Source organism: Toxorhynchites rutilus, chromosome 2, assembly GCF_029784135.1.
Source record: "Toxorhynchites rutilus septentrionalis strain SRP chromosome 2, ASM2978413v1, whole genome shotgun sequence".
NCBI lineage: Eukaryota > Metazoa > Arthropoda > Insecta > Diptera > Culicidae > Toxorhynchites > Toxorhynchites rutilus.
In genome coordinates, this window is record NC_073745.1 from 344,066,970 (window position 1) to 344,089,593 (window position 22,624).

The following is a 22,624-nucleotide window of genomic DNA, read 5'->3' on the forward strand; positions in this document are numbered from 1 at the left end:
AACTAAGCGTTTCCATTTTCCCTTACATTTGTTCTGCCGATTTGTGTGCTTTCCCGAACAGAGCTGTCAATAACGAGTAACTTATCGACTAGCAACAAAGGAAATATCGTAAGATTTAAAGTCTGCGTGAACACACAAAAAGAAGAAGAACGAAGGGGAGTATTTGCCTAGAGCATAAACAGTGGATCTCAATGAGGCAAACTTTCAGTCTCGTTCTGTTTTCAAAGCAATGAACATCGCTTGTTCTTCCTTGTTTTGCGTCATCACATGTCTTCGTTTCGGACTGAGCTGAGGACGAGATCAAATTACTCACCTGTTGATGTCTCTGGCATTGCAATCATTGCATCAAACTGACGTCATTGCACTAATGTTTTAAGCTACACAATTGTGTGGGGATTCATCAAGCTAGGCTATCGTCGGCTCACCAAGAAAATAAATGCTCTGGAATTTGGTCTGTGATTTAGTTTCGCATGGCGGTAGCAAAACTCTCTCCACCAAGGATGGCAGCTAAGCTAATCTAGACCAGCAATATTAATAGAAAGGGCTTCTGTTGAAAAGAGCGCAAAATGGGGATAAGTGTGTGTATATTTAGTTGCTTCAAGCCAATATGGATATTCATGTGCGTATGTGCGTGTTTCATAACCCGTGCGTAAAAATAGTGCAGGAGGGAAAAAATTACGAAATATTTGCGTAATGAATCTTTGCTGAAGCAAATATACAGTCTTTTTCCAAGCAAGTCACATTGTTTGTTTTCCGTCATCATAAAGTCTTCGTTGGCATCTTTGACATTGCATTCAATGAATTGAACTGACGGTATGGCGAAGCAGGCGTTAAGGTTGTGCGCCAAAAAATTATTTGGGGAACACCAAGCATCTTGAATGTCGTGCAGGAATGTTATAAGTTATTTGGATTCGCGTGCCAGTCGCAAAACTACTTTCAACTATTATTGCATTTGCGCTAATCTTGATCATAATGAAGCAATGCTACTCTTTTCGAAGTTGTTGAGATTAACAGAAAAAGTTTATTTAATTCATTTAGTCACCAAAAAGTAAATGTCGTTCTGGAAATTTGTATGTGATTTGGTTTCGCTTGCCAGTAGCAAAACTTTCTCCACTAAGGATGACAGCTGCGCTTATCTTGAACATGGAAAAGTAATGCAACTTTTTTTCGAGGCCAATAATATTAAGAGAAGTGTTTCTATTGAGAGAAGCGCAAAATGATGAGAAGTGTTTATATTCCTAGTAGCTTCAACCCACCGATGTACGGCTCTGTATGCATGCTATGACGAACGATTGTTTGGCGCTTGGTTCACGTTGTACGAATGATGTCTAGAGGTGCGATTCCAATACTAAATAACATGTAGCATGATATTTGATACTTGCAAGTATTATCATTGTTGTTGTTTCCATGCGGTGCCAAAGTTATATTGTTGTTGCTTTCCAGAGCATTGAGAGCACATGGCTAACAATCGGCCGGGATATCTTAGGTAGCTGTGATCCAGATCTTCTGCGTCATTTATACCTGTAGTTCAGAAACGCCGATGTCAACGTTTAATGATGTTTTCTGCGTTGTATCTCAGTACCATATCCTTCCTCTCCAATCGATAAACTTTCACGTAGACGCCGCAATACATACACACAATCTCATGCACCGTGTATCTGGTCAAAGGTTGTGCGGGCCACTGATCATTCAACAAGAGTGTTGGAAGCGTTGCTGGTTAAGTGTCGGTACAGAGCATTGGGAGATCGTTACCTCGCAATTACGAGAAAACATTGTAATACTAATCTCGAATCAACCGCGAGTAATCGGTTACATATTACTGAAATAGACTTTAAGCAAAGTTATCAAAATATTGATCTCCCGGTCCGTTAGGCATACGTCATATGTGTTAATAGAATAACGTGTATACAACATAGCTTCTTCAAAGGCCGCTCAACTGCAACTAATCTGTTGGCATTTGTGACTTTTATTTTGAAAGCAACGGAAAATGGCAAACACGAAGAAGCTCTTTACACCAAGTGATTGCTAAGACGGCCGCCGGATTTCTATACTCATGAGCATAGAAATCCTAACCTGAATTAAAAATGAAGTACCCCACGCGATCCTGTGGCAGTGATTTTAATTGCAAAACGCCAAGAAAGCTTCCGGATGGGTATAAAAACATCGCTTACCAAAGGAAACTATCCAACGTAATCAAATATTAACATATATGACTGCAAACAGTAAACAATACGTGAGCTACCCCAGCGCGAGCCCTGCTTTATGCTACCTACGCTCAATTTGCATTGGTTGGGATAGGGTGGCCAGAGCCCCGCTTTACACTGACTACAGTAAAGCATTTGACCGCATCAACATTCCGTTACTACTCTTCAAATTGCATAAAATTGGAATGGAACAAGGACTCTTAAACTGGCCCCTATTGTTATCTAACAAATCGTCACTTCGGGAGTCACACAAGGCTTTCATCTTCTCTTCTTTTCATTCTGTACTTTCATAACATCTCCTTCGTTCTCAAGCGTATTAATGTGCTTGTGTATGTCGACGCCATGAAGCTTTTCGTGTAAATCGGAAATGAAAACGACATTGAAGCATTCCAAAACGAAATGCATGTATTCCATACTTGATGTAATAAAACTCTACTAAAACTGATTGTAAAAAAATGCAACTGCATAACATTTAACTGAACCATACAAATAAAACACAAATTTCTGCATTACTCGAGAATTAATCAAGCAAACGAAACCAGATTTGGCATGTGGAGGTTTTAGGGTGCAATAAATGTTTTTACGGTGGTTAGATACTCCTCCCCCCTCTCTTATGGGGGGCTGCTAAATGAAACACAAATTTCTGCATTACTCGAGAATTAATCAAGCAAACGAAACCAAATTTGTCATGTGTAGGTTTCAGGATGCAATAAATGTTTCTATGGTGGTTCGACACTCCTCCCCCCCTCACTTAGGGTGGGCTGTCATACAAATGAAAAACTAATTTATGCATAACTCGAAAACTAATTGGAGTCAAATTTGGAATGTAAATATTTTAGGGGGCACGAAACGTTTCTATGGTGAACAGACACTCCCTCCCTCTCTAAGGGGAGAAGAGGGGAGGGGTCTGTTTCATATTTTCTGTATCAAACATTTATTCCATGTAACGAAGAAACATGTTATTTGCGAGTGGTTGAAAAGTATTGAACGAGAATTGTGTCTGAAAATAATCTGATATTATAATGATGAGTTTCGATAGAAGTACTAGGAATTTTTTAGTAAAAGGTAAATTCAACGTCGATTAGAAGATCAATCACTGAACAGTTCCGCGATTGGACTCATGAACTTGCGCTTAGTAAGAAAACGTGAATGTTTGAAGGCATTGATAACAAAAAACAAATTTTAGGCAGTACGAAGTTTGCCGGGTCAGCTAGTACACAATAAAACTATTATATATCACATATGTAAGGCCCATTCTGGAATACTTAACATCGTGTGAAATTCGTATATGGTCATACAGAAAGAATGCATTCTGTCAGTCCAGAAACAGTTTCTGTTATTTGCACTCCACAAGCTAAACTGAGCCTCATTTCCATTTTCTTCTTATGAAACACGCTGCATGCTCTAAAATATCCAAGCACTACAAGTACGCCTTAAATTTGCAATGCTTTCTTTTGGTTAATGAACTAATTTCGCAACGAGTACAATCAGCTGAATTACTAGAAAAACTAAATTTCTATGTTTCTGGGCGTCAACCAAAAACACGCAATTTATTCATAACCAAAACATCCAGAACAAATGGAGTCGATCTGGCGTAGTGGTAACATCCATGCCTCTCACGCTAAAGGTCACGAGTTCAATTCTCACTCCCGACATTCTTCCAAAAATGGAAGTAAAAGTAACGAACCAGCCAAATGAGTTAAAAGTCACTATAATACAGATATAAAAAAAAATCCAGAACAAATTATGCAAACAACGCCCCTATCAATCGTATGATGCGCATATACAATCAGTACTGCAAAATAATTTACACAACAATGAATAAAATACTGCTAAAAAGAAACATTTACTGTAGGAATAATATTGCAACGTTAACATATAAGTATGCAGTCTACATTTGTTTGACGAAAATAATAAATAAATTAAATAAATAAATAAAAAATATGGATTTTGGAAAAAAAAATTATGGAAGAATGTTCGTTCAATTTTATTCAATTATTTTTTTCTTTTAATAACAATACTTCTCCTATGTATTATTACATGAACGTGACATCGCAGATTTTGTTTCTGTTAAAAATCTTCCCACCTCATATTTTCCATCTCGCATTTCATTTGACTCCAGTGGAACATATCGAATTCGACCATTTTCGCGAAACCCTTACACATCTGAATATCCTTATGTCAAAATCAGCCGTTTCGAAAAACGAAAACAATGGAGCTTGAGCAACAGTTCGTAAGCTTATCAACTAAATTTCTATTTTTTAACTGTGGCAGTCAATTTAGCGACTATCGGAATGAGCTGAATACACTTCTCAACGAGTTAAATGGACTGGATTATAAGAATCAGCAAATTACTGACACAAGGGTGAGTGTTTTAAGACTTGTCATAGCAGGTGATATTACGGTACATTTTCTACTTGAAGGCTCCTATAAGGCTTGCGGAATCATTGGTAAATATTCCCACAAACGAGGATACACTGATCGTCAAAGCCTGTTGCTTGTTGCGAACATTGGTTTATAAACAAAAAATCGTGCTTCCTCCGAAAGTAGCCAAGCAACAAGTTGGCTGGTTATTGCAATGTCTGGAGCGCTGTTTCTACGAGGTGCTTTGCGAAGTGCTGGGTACATTGCAATTCTTGCTGAAGCAATGCGCAGACGATATCGAATTATTCCACGATTCTCTGGTGTCCCAAAATGGCGTTCTCATCAATCTACTTATTGACCCGGACTACCGAAAAGTAGACCGAAATTGCGTCTATGATAGCTGCTCTCCGGGTGAAATTTATCTAGCTGCCTTATTATGCTTGGAGGCGTTTTTAAACGCCTCGGAAGGAAGTGCAAGCGTGGAAAAGTATTTCGCATCAATAGGAGATTCGGTACTGTCGCTTGTGTTCCGGTTGAAAAGTGACATTTTGTCGGAAACTTCGTTCTACAGTCTGATGATATCCGCCCTCAATTGCTTACGTTTAGTTTCTGTGCAACGGGAGGATTGGCTTGACAGTCACATCGGCCAGCTGTTGGGAATTGCCAAAGCTTACATGATGTATGGCATTCCGAGCGTTAACCAACTGACGCCACATAAAATAATGGTATCACAGCAAGGCGTCCCTGAACCACAATTTATCCCCATTAACAAAGGGGGTAAAGTGCCGAAAACACGAAAAACGAGAACCCCTGTGAAAGGAAAGGGCGCGAGAGCTGACGGAAGGAAAGGAACCAATAAGTCGGGTTCCGCGTGGGATGAAAACGGTCGTCAGCCTTACACAGAGCAGAGATTCGTGCTCGATGGTAAGAATTATGAACAAATTCATCGTATTTCAATTATTAGTTCCTTGATTTCTATTTCCAGAATTCCCAGCCCATACAAACAATGCGTATCGAACGAGTGATTCGGATTTCTCAGAAAGTGAATCATCTCGGGCTCAAATTGATCGCCATAAACTCTCCAAACTGCGTCACTCCGCCCTCACTTTGATATGCACCATCACGAAAGCGGTTGAGAAAAAGGTCATGTTCGGTTATTGGCATGCGTTGTTCCCTGATGAAAGTCGAACTGCAGCCACTGTGTCACTGCTTAACTGTGTGCTTAAAGATCCGTCTCCAAAGTGCAGAATAGCTGCGATTCAAGCAACAACATTTATGCTGCACAAATCAAAACCATTTCTCATTCAAGCGGAGAGCAGTAAAAAAGTTTCAGTTTCGTTCACCCCTTTCTCGATTGTCTTGGGAAACATGATTATCGAAATGTATGAGATGCTGACACAGGCACTGGCAGATGAGAGTGATCTTTCCGTGCTCACGCAGATATTGAAATGCCTAACGGTTTTCATTCACGCCACTCCTTTCAATCGATTACGCCCGGGAATAGTGACCAAGTTTGTTCGTTTTGTGCGAATACTGACGCGCCATAAGGATCCCACAATCAAAGTGGGTGCCCTAATGGTAATGGGTTTCTTGATAACCGTCAATGAGATTACACCGGAGATTTCGGAGGTAGTAGGAATTCGGAAAACTGAGATCGTTAACAAAAGCAGTGAGACTAGGAGGATAAATACAACCGAAGCGCTGAGCGTTCAGTTTCACGACGAAGAAGAGGAATGCCTGTCATCGGATGATGATAAAGAACTGGAATCCCCAGGTGATGATGGCACAACGGAACCATCCGAAACAAGTCCTAGTGCCGCTACAGCAAATATGTCCAAGGTTTCGTGGTTACTTCAGATTGCATTGGAATATCTGGGAGTTACGGTGCGCGAGCACAAAGTGGCCACCCCGTCTGCGGTGATGCCCGTTCGGATGGAGTGTTTGCAGGTGCTTTCGGCTATGACATCGCACTATTCGCTTCTGGCCGACTCGTTGCCACTGGTGGCAGCTGCGCTGAAAAATTCATTCAATGATGCTATTCCGGAGATCAAGTTGTACGCGGGACGAGTGCTTGACCTGCTGGGACATGCGATCAATACGTCGCTTTTGATGAAAGGTGAGTAATAATATAGACGACTAACCGACCCTGCGAACTTTGTCTCGCCAAAAATTGAATTTTTGATACGAATACTTTGGAATATTTACGACAAAAATTAAGGCCGGTGTTACAGACTCAGCTTATATACCAAGGCCGACAATAAAATAATATATTTTTGAAGCGCAAACAAGCGAACAGTAAACATGAAGCGCAACAGGCGTATTTGTATAACAAATGTAATCAATGCCAGCAAGAAGGGACTATGTGTTTCTCATTTCCATCTTTCAGTAGCTTCCAAAAGACAAGCGCGCCAGGGTTTTATGACTCAACCCAAGCGAGAATTGAACAAAATAAATAGAACGCTAAGCGATAGGACGCTAGGCGTAGAAATAATATTTGATTGCTAGTAATTGTTTTCTTAAGCCTCGACCTTTATCGCATGAGCGCGAAGGGCAGAGAAGGAATAGGACGCTAAACGCATGTGTTTAAGCGATAAGCGGCGCATAGTTTATAACGCACAAAATTAGGATGGAAATAATCATGCATATGTTTGTTTGGGACCCTACGCGGGTGACGTAGTGGAAGATGAGAAAAAGGAATAGGCAGATAGGAGTAGACACCGCACAGACAAGCGGGTGGAATTTAGTAACAGACATATAGCCAATACGGTCTCAGTTATCTGAGTAGGGAAGGGAGATCTTTTCTCTTCCCTGCGGATTTGGGCTGGGTAAGATTTTCGTGTATATACACTCGGGATTCTTGCCTAGCAAATTAGTTCAATTTCAACAACAAAACATCCAAGTTCAATTTAGAAGTTTAATTTGTTCAATCCGAATAGACCTTTGGATCTGAGTTCAACTTGTACAAGCATCAACATAAGCTCACTTAGTTTATATTATTAAACTTTAAATTAAGACAAAGTCGTTGTTAGCGCATAAACCGGGCTAACTGCGGTTGGAATGGTTCTGGCTAAGCACACTGTGGAAGTTAAAAACACAAGAGGTTATAGTCCAAATTTTCTCTTTATTTCACTAATTACGCATCACTTGGTAAGTCACTTCCACGTTGATGGTAAGGAAAAAAACTGGCAAAGATGGATGATCTGTTCTGCGTTCCCTTTGCATTTTTCAGAAAGTTGGTGGGGTTTTTGTCCTGTCGGCTTCGCTTGGCTCGATCGGGTGCTGTTCGTTGTTATGTTGCTGCTACATTCATCTCGCTCTCGCACGTGACTAGGTGATGCGATGGAATGGAATAGACAATAATTGCTTCGGGTGATGATCGGAAAATGTGTATTGTAGACAAATGGAGGTTTCAATTTATATCGTCCTGACATGTCAGAACACGTTTTGCGCTCGCTGCGCGTGGCGCGAACAGTCGTAGATCAAGTGTTCAATCCGAAACCATTCCTAGTGTTGGCAATCAGGCGTCGCGCAATCAAAGGTAAAATCAAGCAAAATCCCTATCCGAAAACTAATCGCAAGCTTCACTCGAACGGACCAATCTGGAGCCGTCTGATTCTGAAGTGTTTTTGCGACTATGTAGTTGGGATTTGCTTTAACTAGGGGCTTGGCCCATAAGAGACAAAGACTTTGAAAGATAACCAAATCCAGGGAAACAACTTCCCTGGTTAACATTGGTGGCTCCAGGGAGGAGATGCCAGAGCAAGATCTCAAGAATCCATAAATCCAGGGTAATAGTTTTTCCTGAGTAATAACCAGTTTTGAAATTCATGGTAAAAAAATAATGAAAACAAGAAAGTTCATACCATGAAATACCTCTAGGGTTAGTACTTGGTCGTGTAACCTTTGTTACCCATCACTTCACGCACCCGGTACAACATGCATTCCACCAGCTTGTGGCACGTGGTGATCTGGATGGCGTCCCAACAAGCTTGCCAATGAGGTTTACCGACCACAGCAGTGCTTGGAAATATCTCTATCGCATCAATCTTTTCAGTTGAATTTCAGCCCACATTCGATCATTACACCATTGCATTCGGGATACCGAAAATTAACCAACGCCAAGCCTCACAATCACAGCAGGCCACTCACAGTGGATTCATTCAGTTTCGTTCATTCACTTTTTCGTTCTGCTCTGCGTTCACGGAATGCGAGCAAGAGGATATATCCCTAGTTTTGTCATTCATTGGTACTGATATACCAGTTCATTCAATATCAACATCTTTCTCGGACACTGACGAAACGGTGAAAATCGTTGAGGAAGATAAGAAAGTACAGAAAATTCATAATAGTGACAACAAATTAAGATAGCGGGTCGTTTAACGCGTTTCAACCTATTTAGGCTCAATCCGCTGCTAGGAATAGTTTGTTGGTGAAAATGATCGTGAAAATGCTTATTGGTTCCGTTGTGTTAATAGTGTTATAATGAGAAACAAAATGCTTCAAATTCAGTTGTTCGGTTTTTCGGTTGTTTAATTCGATTATGGCGTCGTTTTTCTCACTCTCTCGTATACCATGGTTATGTGTGCGTGCGTGGTGGCCTGCATTTTGGTGCATGTTTTTTTTACAGCAGTGGTGTTAAGGAAGGAGTTCACTCACCACTAGTTTTGCCATCAGGATGACCAAACTATATAGAGAATTATTAACATCCCAGCTAAGTACAATTAACAATTTGCTATTTCTATAACCGATCCGAATGCTGTCCAAAATGCACTTTGTTTCGCGTCTCTCGGTAATGTGTGAAAGACAGAAAGTGTCAGTGTCAGCATTTTCGCTCGGAGTTGCATTCAATCTAAACGACATTATAGAGTTTAGAAGTTTTGATATTTCTAAAATTGTCTTCGTGGTAAAGAGCGCGTCGACGTCAACATAATATCGATTATTTTTCTTTCAAAACGAAAGTATAATAGTAATGTTTGTGTGGGGATATGTTCTTCGATGAAAACATTTGTAGTCAAAATAGTAGTTCACCTTGAATTTAAGTGAGATCTTCCTGTATGGATCGCTCCTTTTCTGTTTTTTTTTAATTTTTTAATGAAGAATTGACGTTGCTTTCCCTTCAATTATATCATTCTCATCCTTCCTACAAGAACAATGATTTCGTTGATAATTGCTCGACGTATTACTTGGTAAATCGTTCGTTTTTATGACAAATCCGAATTGCAGGTATCAAGTCTTCGTTTTCGAGGCTCAGATATAAATTGCAAGTCTAGTTTCAGGATGCTAGAGTCCCAATTCGGAAAACTTTCGTGATCTCCGTGTATAACAATAAAAGAGCATGACGTGCGACTAGGCACAAGTATTAAGTCCTATCCGAGTCTGAGGAGACCTTATTAGGTCACCCTTCAATATATTCAATCTTCAAATGCATTTGATCTTCGAGTTTTTACTCCGTCGAACAGAGAAGACCTTTTCAGGTTACCCTTCAATATCATCAGTCGTTATGAAATGCATTTGGTTTTCAAATTTTCGTTCCGTTAAGTTTGCTTTAGTTTGCGTTAGCATAATCACATCTCTAACCTCAGTGAATCCTGATTCAAGCTCAAGCTCAAGCTTTTCAGGTCAGGAAAAATATATATGTACTACGCACGATGAATAACGAAATGCATGACCGGTCCGATATTTTTTGAAATCTCATTTCGCCGAATAGTTGAGAGTTCACGTTTTTAGAATCACATCACTTACCGCAGTGAATCCAGATTTTTCTTAACCATTCCCACTAACATCTATCCCTTCCATGATAAACGCTAGGGAACCACGCTATAGAGGCGACCCTTCTGGCCTTCGGGCGGCGAATATCATACTAACATTCCTTTCCTTCCCCTGGTGACTGTAAGGACGTGGCCGGCGTCGTTATTGACCATTTAAAGCTCGAATCACCGAAAATTGCACAACGAGAATGATTTGCTACTCCCAAGCGTCATTCTGTGTGTTCTTTGTGCAATTTGGTTGGTTCAGGTCAATCACGGAGAGCAACTACGAATTGTACAGTCTACCCAAGCTCAAGCTCAATAGTGACAACAAATTAAGATAGCGTTTCGGAGTGTGATGGAGTCGACAATGTAAACCGAGGAAGAGGCGTTTTTAAATTGTTCAAGCAAGCAGCCCTTCGTCTCAGTTAAAATGCTTTCATTTGAAATAGTGAATATGCAGTACTAATTCCATTTGTCAGAAATACTTTAAAAGACTTCAATTCCGATGTGAAAAAGTACTATTTTCACTCAAATTCCGAACACTTTATTTCAGAAGCTAAATTTACTGAACATCAATGTTGTTTTGATACCAATAAATGTTGTTATACTGAAGGGTATATGCTAAAGAATAACGGGGTTTTCATTATCCAATTATTTATAATATTGATGTTCAATAAATTTAGTTTTTAAAATGAAGTGTTCGGAATATGAGTCAAATAGGTATAGCTATGTTTTGTTCTATGAAAATTAAACAGCAAATAAGGTCAAAAAAGACCAGAGGTGCAAAATCGCGTAACAAGAAAAAAATAAATAGCAGGTTGGTGTCCAAGGCACGACCACATTGGGAATAATTCGAGCTTTTTTTTCGCAGACGGATTGAACTGTGTTATAGGAATGGCGGATGAAAATGCCAACATCCAGCTCTGGCTGACAAAGTTTGAAATCGCTATTCGGATCGGTTTTTCAGAATGCTTCCTCGCCGTTCAAGCCTATACATTCCTTAACCCCTAGTAAATCTTTTGTTGGCATTTCTGCTTACACCACCGATTTGCGTTGCCATTTCGGAGTAACTTAAAAAATAACTTAAAAAGCAAGGCACTGTCTCAATGAGAAAATCACACACTTATCGGGATATTGAAAATGACCAGTCACAACATTCCTGACAATTGAATGGCAATGAATAAATGTGGATGAATTCTCATAACTCGAACTTGAATGGAAGCTTAGATAGCACAGAATGAATATGAATGAACACAGTTGTAAATAGTCCTTTATTTTTTTGTTGAGTGCAGATCTTTGCCCACTCTGGAGAACGATTGATCACAGCAAATGCCGATTCATCTTCACTCTGGATCTTCGATTCACCTTTATTCGGTGGCGCAATGCGAAATAGTTCGAAGAATTTTCAGAGGGTATTAAAAGCGCATTAAAATATTTTATTTTTAATCCTTATCGATCATTCTCCAATTCATTAACCCTTTGCGGTCGTATGTCTGCTCTCAGCCACCACAGCAAGGAATCATACTGAATACTTTTTACGCTTCTTTTGTACGAATTTTAATGTCTAGTGAATTTGATCACGAATTAATACGCAGTTTCTATGGAAAATAGATAACGGTACTCGATGTAAACAAAAGGTTATTAGCTTGGAGAGATAAGAGGATCCTACGCAAATGTAAATATTAAATCCTAAGAATTGATGAAATTCCAATACTTGCAAGAATTGTAACTTTTCGAGAAAAGTAATACAAAAAATTGATTTAACACGTAATTCTGTATGTAAAGCTATACAGACATTTTTATTCTATCACTAACTGTCATCGAGTTAGAAAAAAATGTATAGAAAATTATATTTGATGAAAAAAAACATATTCGTAATATCATAAAAACTCAACCATTATGGAATTCTCGCATAACTTTTGAAAAGGTCCTATGTAAGAAATGTGTACAAATCGAGTTAATGGGTGCACGCTATTAGTTTTCAATCATTGAATGCATTATAAAACAATCGTTCACGTATCTATCTTCTTCATCTTTTTATCGCCGATACAAAAAATATCCAATATCCAATTAGGATTTCAAGCACCCGGCTTTTACTTCGGACGCCACTTTCCTTTGTCCAATGTAACAAAGCAATCAAAACAACACGAAGTCGTACATCGGTCGTTTTGAGTTTTTGTTTCTTTCGGGTGTTGTTATCCATTTCAGTGCCATTCAACGAGTGATCACAATGATAATCTGTCTTTAGAACAAAATGCTGATATTTGGATTGTCGTTTAGTAGTTAGTTTCAAATTTTTGTCGTGCAACGTAATAAGACCAATGTGCAAACGCGAGCAGACAAAACGACCAATGTAACATTTCTCGCTCTGAGGCTTCAACTTTAATCTCAAACCATGGAACAACAGTTACGATTGGTTTTTCAGAGTTATTCTTAACTGCTAGTGGTGAAAGTAGCGATAAAGATCGATAGCTTTTAAGACAATTCGTCTTCTCGAGTTGACGAAATGTTATATTGGAGTTTACGTGAGTTTTTTTTTCAGAATATGGATTTCAGTGAACAAGTCCAATGATTTAGTAAAAATACATGAAGTACTCTCAGGCAACTTAATCAGATTATTGATAATTACGGAATACTCAGGTTGGGCGGAGTTTTAAAATTCTTGAATACGGAACAGTTTTTATTTAATTTAGGCTCAAGAGACGAATGAACTCTCAGAATTTAAAGTCTCTTTAATTCAATACCGTTACCGTTTAATTTAGAATGTATCGGTGATTATATTTGAAAAAAATATTTGTCCACGTGTCCACGTAGACATAGTCTATACCCCATCCCCCCTCTTCGTGGACAAGCGTGGACATTTTGATAACCCTACCCTTCCCCCCCCCCCCTAAAGTTGTCTATGTGGTATGTGGACAGCCCCATATACCACACATATGGGATATATAATGCTGTATATACGCAGGTTAGACAATTTAATGTTTGCTGGGCAGTAATGTCGTGAATACTTTTGCAAGTGGAAAATAAATGTATGTTCGTTGCTTATGATGCGAACATAAATAACAATATAATACAGTAATTTACATTGAATACGACATGCCGAGACACCACTCCGTGTCGCATTGAAGGCGATTTTGGCCTGTAATTGGACATTGGCGATGTGAGTGGTACAGTCGACGACTGGTGGAAACTTTTAATGTGGGGCGATAATTTGGGAACACGAACTCGATGTTTACAAAAATGTCCAATAAGAGATACAAATGTCCAATTAAACGTGTCGCATTACAATGTTTGTCCAATTATCTCATTATTATGTCTTAATGAATGTAACTTACTGTATATATAAACAATATTAAATTTACATTCAGTTGTCAGAGCAAGTCGGTGCAATTTTAAGAGTGTAAAAAAAGTTCACTGTTTACATAAAAGCAATCTCGAATCGGCCCCATTTTTTGCTTGAAGTTAAGGCTGATTTAGACGATGCCAGTCAGCGCTCTAGTTGAAGTATCCAGTGAACAGAGAACAGACACTCTGTTCAAGTTACTTTTACCAGTATCGAACAATTAATTGGCCTCTAACTTGAACAGAGTGTCTGTTCTCTATTCACTGGATACTTCAACTAGAGCGCTGACTGGCATCGTCTAAATGAGCCTTTACTATCCCCTGCATCTAGCTATTTCCAATTTGTTTACAAATTTTGACAACTGTATTTAGAGGTTATACTGCACCGTACAATTACGTTCAATAAAAAAGAACTGATCTTTTACATGAAACGGCAAAGCAGCGCAATAAATCGGTGGAAATGTTCAGAAATATTACTAGTAGGAATTGATATAAAGAGCAGAGTGATAAATTTAAGTATGATGCGTGCAGAGCTTATTTTGTTTACTGCTTTTCTTATGTTTTTTCGTGATAATCAGTCTGTGCGAGATTTCTTTCAAAATTTTTACAGAACAATTGAATTTTAATACGGTTTTCACGGAGACACCTAATAAGAATATTTTTAACACAACTGTTGGAAAATGTTATTGGTTCAATTGCAACCCCCGAACGAATGGTTGCCCGTTTTGCCCCGCCTGGTCATATTGCCCCTATTTACGACATGTTTTTTTTTGCTGTTGGCTATTCTTCTGGTATTTTTTTTGGTTTGAAAATTATATTCCATTTATTGCTTCAGAACAACTTTCACAACAATATTTTCTATCCCATCTGTTAATTTTATTAGGTCCATTTAGCACTCCAGCTGTAATAGAGTCGAATTTATTCGTGTACATTTATTTATGTTATCGTTAACATGCACAATTTAAACAGGAGCATTTCATCCTGTTTAAACTTTCTTGTTGATATTCAACACCAAAAACAATCTATCATTTCAGTGACAGTCGACGACGAAAAGCTGAATGACGCGGTGGAGTTCTGGGCCGCCATGATACCGACTGTGAAGGATCAGATCCAAAACCTCCAGCAGAATCCATCACTGCGCGCCATCTGCTGCGATGCGTTAGGCAATATCGGTGTGCATGTGTTCGAGAAGCTTCCGGTTCGTATAATTGAACAATGATTAATTCCTGTAAGAACTATCGCTATGATGCTTTTCTCCCCTCTAGCGCGACCGTCAAATTGTTCTCGTCGTCCTGCTCACGGGATGTACCTGTGACGACGACAGCGGTGTCAGTTCGGCTGCTGTTCGTGCCCTCTCGGTGTATACACTGTTCCCTTCGCTGAGAAACGACTTCTGTTACATCGAGAACACAATCGATGCCGTGTTGCGTATTTTGAAAAGCCAAAATGTGGCAGCACGCGTAAAGGCTAGCTGGTCGTTGGGAAACATCACCGATGCGCTTGTGATGAACGGAAGAGATCCCGGTGGAGATCATGTTGGAGATGGCACGATGAGTACTGTTCTGGAAGCAGTGATAACCGCTGCCGGGGATAACGATAAGGTGCGATGCAACGCGGTACGAACTATTGGAAACGTGTTGCGAATGCTAAGAAACGAACATCTGACGAAAACTTTATGGATAGACTTGTGTCAAAAATCCATTGAGAAATTGGTCCAAAATGTTCTCAACTCAAACAATGTGAAGGTGAAATGGAACGCTTGTTATGCCATTGGGAATATTATGCGGAACGAGCTGCTGTTTACCGAAGGGCAACGAATCGATTGGCATAAGCAAATTTTTCCTGCCCTCTGTCACATAGTGATAAATTCGAACAATTTTAAAGTTCGAATCAATTCGGCGGCGGCACTTTCAGTCATCGAAAATCGATCACATTACGGTGGTTATTTCATCGAAATTTGGAGTTCTTTGCTGAAGGCCCTGGAGCAATCCGACAATCTCGTTGATTACAACGAGTATAAGCATCGAGATAATCTTCAGGAGCAGTTGTGTTTGTCTCTGTCCCATTTCCTGCGGCTGGCATCGAGAGAGGACTTGATTGCGATGAGCCAAGAACTGTTGCCGTTGTTTGACGCTGTGAAGCAAAACTGGGACCGAGTTGTTAATAGGATACTTCCGGAGAAGTCTGCTAAACTGATCGAAGCGAACGTCAAACTGAAAGAACTGGAGCCGACACTCAGGAATGGAGACGCCAGGAGTGCCGCTGAGATGATATCCAAATGCTTCCATAGTGAGGTGCACATTTTGTAGCATTTGCAGGGAGTCGATAAAAAAGGCCTCGAGAATGTATTTATTAACAATTGAATACACAAAAGTACACGACCGTATCTGAAATCTACACAGAATGAACACAATAAAGGTTTTGATGAAAAAGGCAGACTTTCCATACTTTTTTATTATAATCACCATTATAATTATTTGCGACTCGTCAGCTTTAGCATTTCCGCACGGCAAACCTTTAAAACGACACGTGATGACAGAATTTGAGAAACAGATTGCTGTCCTCCTTTACTTTGTCCTTCGCATCAATCATTCAACTTTTGTTTAGTACACGTTCAGAAGCCTGTGGGGCTCTTGTGTAATGCATACCTGTCCTACGTTTATACCTTCGAATAATCACGTTTCGTATTGACTCAACAAGTGATTTACTGCAGGTAGGACAAGGACAGTTTTTATTATACCCAGTGTTTGGATTTTGATCAAAATCGAATGATACACAATGTGTCATGCAAGTAAACTCTCACGAACATATAACCAAATATGAGAGGATCATTCAGATACTTGTATGAATGTCAGTAATCACTTGTGTAATATTTAGTGATTAAACTAAGAGAGGAACGAAGACTGTTGATTGCGGTTCCCGGAATAAATCGCCACAGAAAACGACTGCAACAGAAACCACCGCTTATAAAATGTGTAGTAGGCTATAAATATTGTGGCGCGGTATTGTATTTCAAAACAAGAATTAACCGGGCAAACGTATCGCCCCAGGCAAACGTAACGCCCCGGGCAGACGTATACCGTCCGACGCTCGCTAGAGCTCGGTCGGACATTGCTAAAGGATCGTATCCTATGTTTCAAACTAACCGGGCAATCAGTGGATCCCAGGTTTGCGTGCGAGACACCGCCGCTTCCGACGGCGGGTCGGCGGTGGACTCGGATTGCGTCATCTTGGCGGCATGGGCCGCCTCGATTCCTTATCCTCGCCAAATGGGGACTTCGTCCCCATTACATTGTCCTCAGAATAAATTTCGAAAAACGAGAACAAGAGAATAAATTTATAATAGAAATGTGAGGCACATGATGTTTTTCCCGCGCCAAATATTTCTAGCCTACTACACTTTTTCTAAGCGGTTGTTTCTGTTGCAGTTGTTTACTGTGGCGATTTATTCCGGTCACCGTTGATTGCATATCCGATCTGTATCAAACATCGCATACCATTTTCGAAGCCTGCATACAAGTTTGAACCACATATATCGTCCCATTTTACTATAGCGAAACCCACTGCACAGAAAAGTGCAAAGCAATAAATGATACAAGAAAAATTACGTCATCATTTAGTCACCATTTGCGGAGAGCAGCGAATGGGAAAAGAGATAAAACGCGAGAGTTTTTGCTTCTCACTGGAGCGGTGTTGCTAGTAAAACTATGCGGTCTATATGAATATACATATTTCAAGGGATAGCGGCGTTAAAAATGGAAAATATAATCTGACTACCCTCCCTTAGCCTCTATCGAGCTAAATAATCATATAGTTTGCACTCTCTGAGATTTAAAAATCAGGATCTGCTACATTAGCTGAATATGAATCTTTTGCTTTGCGTGGTCCGTACGATCCTGCTGTTTCATGATGCATGGAGAGGTCGATATGCATATGTTAGAGGCAAAGAAGAAAATAAGCTTTCTGACCAAAAGCGTATATGATAGCTTTGCTTGCATGCTGGTGTGCAATAAAGTGCGAGCCGATGCAGAGTTGTCTCGTTCTCTTTTGTGTCGTGATTTGCAACACATAACAACAAAAGAATACCGCTGGGGGAAATGTTTCCTGAAAGATCATATTTGAACGAACGAAAGCGATTTTTTCAATGAGTGGATCATTTGGCAAACACTGATTATACCTGTTGAAGGTGTAACGCCCTGTCTCCTAGTTTAATTTTTTTATTGTGCCCCACTCGAATGCATATTTGACACTTGCATTAGTTCAACGACCGAATGCACAAGAAGCAATCTCAAATAAAAAAATATAGGAGGTTGTGTCCAAGACACGACCGCATTGTTGACGTAGAACTACGCTGTTATTTTATATAAGTCGCATGTTTATAACTTACTACTATACTATTTTATAATGCTGTGAAATTTTAAAAATAACTGTTTGGTAGAATGTCATGTCATTATGCTACATGTTATTTAGTATTGCCTCAGTGGAATTACACCTTTAGGCATCCTTCTTACAACGTAAACCAAGCGCCAAAAAAGCGTTCGCCATAGCATGCATACAGAGCCATACATTTATGGCTTGAAGCTACTAAGACTTCTTCGCATCATTTTGCCTTATTCTCAAAAGAAACGCTTCTGTTAATATTACTGACCTCGAAAAAAGTTGCATTATTTTCTCATGCTCAAGATAAGCGCAGCTGTCATCGTTAGTGGAGAAAGTTTTGCTACTGGCAAGCGAAACCAAATCACATACAAAATTGCAGAACAAAATTTAATTTCTTGGTGACTAAATAAACGAAATACACTGTTTCTGTTAATCTCAACAACCTCGAAAAGAGTAGCCTTGCTTCATTATGATCAAGATTAGCGCAAATGCAATCCTAGTTGAAGGCAGTTTTGCGACTGGTACGCAAATAACTTTTAACATTCCAATACGACATTCAAGATGTTTGGTATTCCCTAAACAATTTTTCGTGACAGGGCCAATGCACACGGGAGCAGATACAAATGGGGTTTCAGCGTAGCGAAGATGCACTATGAAGCACGCATGTACGCACACGTATATCCATATATCGATGGCTTGAAACAACTAAATATACACAAACTTATCTCCGTTTTGCGCCCTTTTCAACAGAAGCCCTTCCTGTTAACATTGCTGGTCTAGATTAGCTTAGCTCTCATCCTTTGTGGAGAGAGTTTGCGAAACCAAAATTCCAAACATTTATTTTCTTGATGGTCCGACGATAGCCTAGCTTGATGATTCCACACACAATTACGTAGCTCAAAACAATGCAATGACGTCAGTTTGGTGCAATGATTGCAATGTCAGAGTCATCAGCGCGTGAGTAATTTGGTCGCGTCCTCAGCTCAATCCGAAAAGAAGAAATGTGATGACGCAAAACAACGAAGAACAAGCGATGTTCATTGCCTTGAATACAGAACGTGACTAAAGGTTTGCCTCAGCGAGATCCACTGTTTATACTCTAGGCAAGTATTCCCCTTCATTCTTCTTCTTCTTTTCCGTTGTTCACGGGAACTCTAAATCTTATGATATCCCCTTCGTTGCTCGTCGATAAGTTGCCCGTTATTGACAGTTCTGTTCGGGAAAGCACACAAATGGACAGAACAAATGTATGGGGAAATGGAAACGCTTATAGTTTTCATGAATTTTAATCATTTACACACCAGGGGATCGTAATGTATAGCATATCAAACAAATCTTAGGGAGTTTCCGATTCGTTTGGTATGTAATTCTGTACTGTTTGGTGGGGCGTTAGGAAAAGATCACGGAAACGATAGCTGTCCCGGCGTGCGGCTAGCACGCATCACGTATATTCAACGACTGTTCAACAGTACAAACATGTCTCTTAAATACTAGTTCATTCGCTTTAACTCTACACAAACATCCTTTATTGCTAATACTGGACGGAGCATCTCACCAAAAGAGAAAAATGGAAAGAGATAGACTGAGGACGGACAAAAATGGTAAAAGATGTTGTGGGTTTCAGTCTTCCGTTTTGCTTGAGCAAGCGTGGCTTAAGTGGGTCGTAAATATAACATCGGACACTACAAGTGTCGTGTTTATTTATGGTACTTGAATGTTATCCCATCGGTCGTAAAGCGTATAGCAGGTGACTAATACTTTATGACTTGTGGTTAAACGAGGGTTTGGGAAATTGAGTAATTGAATTTCACTAAGTGTGAAATGAGATGAAACATGCGTGGAAAAGGATATTAGATTAAGGATAATGCTACTGTTGCGAGCGAAGACCTTCCAAACGACGAGGGACTGGTATTCCTGTCCCAACTCCACGACCGACTGCCAACTAGTACTAACTGAATAATTCGATCGACTTATTTCGGATAGACTTTAAAAATACTGTTGCTTCTTCAACGTTTGTATTTCGACTGACTGATATCGGACACATAGAGGGTAGATCGTACGACTTTCTACAATAGTGTGAATGGTCTTTGTTCGCCAACGCAGAAGGCGATCTATTTCCTGTTGACTGTCACTCTGACTGTCATTCATAATGGTAATTTCATAATTTTCATAATGGTAATTTTTATAGCAAATGTTTGAGTTCATTTAATTCAACTTTATATTCAATATAATTAAATCTCATCGACGACACACCGGGCCCCGTTGAAACCGTCCGTCTCAACGTTTATTGTGGTGGTTGGGATGCTCCATTATCCTCTCCCAACACCCGATGCTCAAGCTTTCCTTCGTTCTCCAGCGGTAGGACTCGAACTTTGGTGATGGCTCCCTTGTACGTTCCTTGACCAGTTCGTACGAGTACCACCCGTACCAACCCATCGGAACCGACGTACGTCTCTACCACCCGGCCAAGATTCCACATGAACGGTGGTAGTCCATCCTGCTTAAGCAAGACTAGCGCTCCCTTTCGGATGTTGGTAACAGCTGACTTCCATTTCGATCGCTGGTAAAGTTGGCTGACATAATCCCTGGACCATTTGTTCCAGAAATCTTGCTTCAATCTCTGCATTTCCTGTAATCGAGAGAGACGCGTCAAATTTACGTTTGAAACATCGGGCTGAGGTATCGAGAACATTGGCTCCCCGATCAGAAAGATGCCGGGAGTCAATACGTCAAGGTCATCTGGATGGTCTGTAAAGGGAGTGAGAGGCCGAGAGTTTAAGATACATTCGATGTGGGCAGCAGCAGTAGAGAACTCGTCCAGTGTATAGGACCTGTTTCCGAATATCCGGCGGAAGTGATATTTGAAGGATTTCACTCCGGCCTCCCACAACCCCCCGAAGTGTGGTGAGCGAGCCGGGATGAAGTGGAACTCAATTCCTGAATCCAGGCAGTAGTTCTCCCATTCGTTCGTTTGGAACTGCTGCAGATAACGCGCGCGTGCTGCTCTCAACTCGCGATCAGCCCCGACGAAAGCTGTCGCATTATCACAATGGAGCTCAAGTAATCGGCCGTATCGCGAGACGAATCGTGTAATCGCGTTTATACAGGCAGCGGACGTAAGGTCGGGAACGATTTCAAAATGCACCGCCTTAACCGCCAGGCAAACGAAAACCGCGATATACATTTTCACGTTTGCCCCCCTCCCATATAACGGACGAATTAGAAATGGCCCGCAGTAATCGAGGTCAGCCTTTGAAAACACTCGGGACGGAACAACTCTAACCGCAGGTAACGGCTGGTGCATATTAGGTGGGCGACACTTGAAGCAGGTAATACAATTGCGCACGATCTTACGCACCAGCTGCCGACCACGCAAAGGCCAAAACCGTTGGCGCATGGTTGATAACAGCAATGAAGGTCCAGAGTGAGCTGTTTGCAAATGCAGTGATCGAGCGAGGAGGAGGCTCAAGCGATGGTCTGCTGGGAGAATCATCGGATGTTTCGAATCGTAGGGGATCGACGTATTCCGCAAACGTCCATCGAGGCGTAGTAAACTATTGATGTCGAGGAAGACATTCAGATGTTTCAGGGGGGATTTATTATCAAGTTCGACCGTGTAGTTAGAATCACGTCTTTGTAATTCGAGCTGTATAATCTCACGATGAAAAACTGTTACCTGTGCCTTACGAACGAGGACCTTCAACGCGCTATCTATCTCGTGTGGTGTAATCCTTTCAAAGTTACGTTCATCCTTCTGGCGACGACAGTTTGCGGCAAACTGGATGCACCATGCAGATATTCTCAGCAAGCGTCCCAGCTCGGCGTAACGATCAAAAATGGAATTATCCACGACGATGGAAGTCAAAGCGATGATTTGGCGCCGTTCCTGGACAACATCGATGTCTGATGAGTTTAGCAAGATTTCAGGCCAGTCCTCCTTCGGTCCAGCGAGAAAATTTGGACCGTGCCACCACAATGTGTCTTCCTGTATTTGTGTTGGGCGGACGCCACGTGAAATACGATCCGCTGGATTTAGATGTGTAGGAACGTGTCTCCATTGAGAGCCTCTGGTGAGACCCTGAACCTCAGCTATTCTGTTGGAGACGAACACCTCCATTTTGTAGACACCGAACGAATCCAGTGTAGTACCACAGTTGAGTCTGTCCAAAATGTAGCACTAGCGACGACGAATTCGGTGGTCCGTAATTTCTGTACCAGCTGACTTCCGAGAACCGCAGCACATAACTCTAGGCGCGGTATTGATAAGCCACGTAACGGAGCGACACGTGACTTGGCGATCAAAAGGTGTCTTTCAATTTCTCCACTTGCGTTTTGTCCCACAACATAGACACAGGAACCATACCCTCGCTGAGACGCATCACTGAAACGATGGAGTTGATATTCGCGTTGTTGATTGGGAAGCACACACCGGGGCACTGTGAGCTTCGTGAGAATTGGTAATTCCACACGAAAGTTCTGCCACCAATTGCTGTCTTCGTCAGATAACTCTTCGTCCCAAGGTAGACACTTCGTCGATAGCTCCTGAATGAACATTTTGACGTTAATCACTACCGGTCCAAGGAA

At 40.7% G+C, this 22,624-nt stretch overlaps 1 protein-coding gene across 1 annotated transcript; it reads left to right on the plus strand.

Annotated features, from left to right (window-relative positions):
• The first annotated feature begins 4,404 nt into the window (after positions 1–4,404).
• LOC129770523 (HEAT repeat-containing protein 6) lies at positions 4,405–16,090 on the plus strand. The gene is made up of 5 exons (XM_055773419.1): positions 4,405–4,569; positions 4,628–5,492; positions 5,554–6,684; positions 14,695–14,858; positions 14,926–16,090. Exons 1-5 carry the CDS (start codon positions 4,417–4,419, stop codon positions 15,967–15,969), a joined length of 3,357 nt encoding a protein of 1,118 aa, XP_055629394.1. The 5' UTR covers positions 4,405–4,416; the 3' UTR covers positions 15,970–16,090.
• Positions 16,091–22,624: the final 6,534 nt, after the last annotated feature.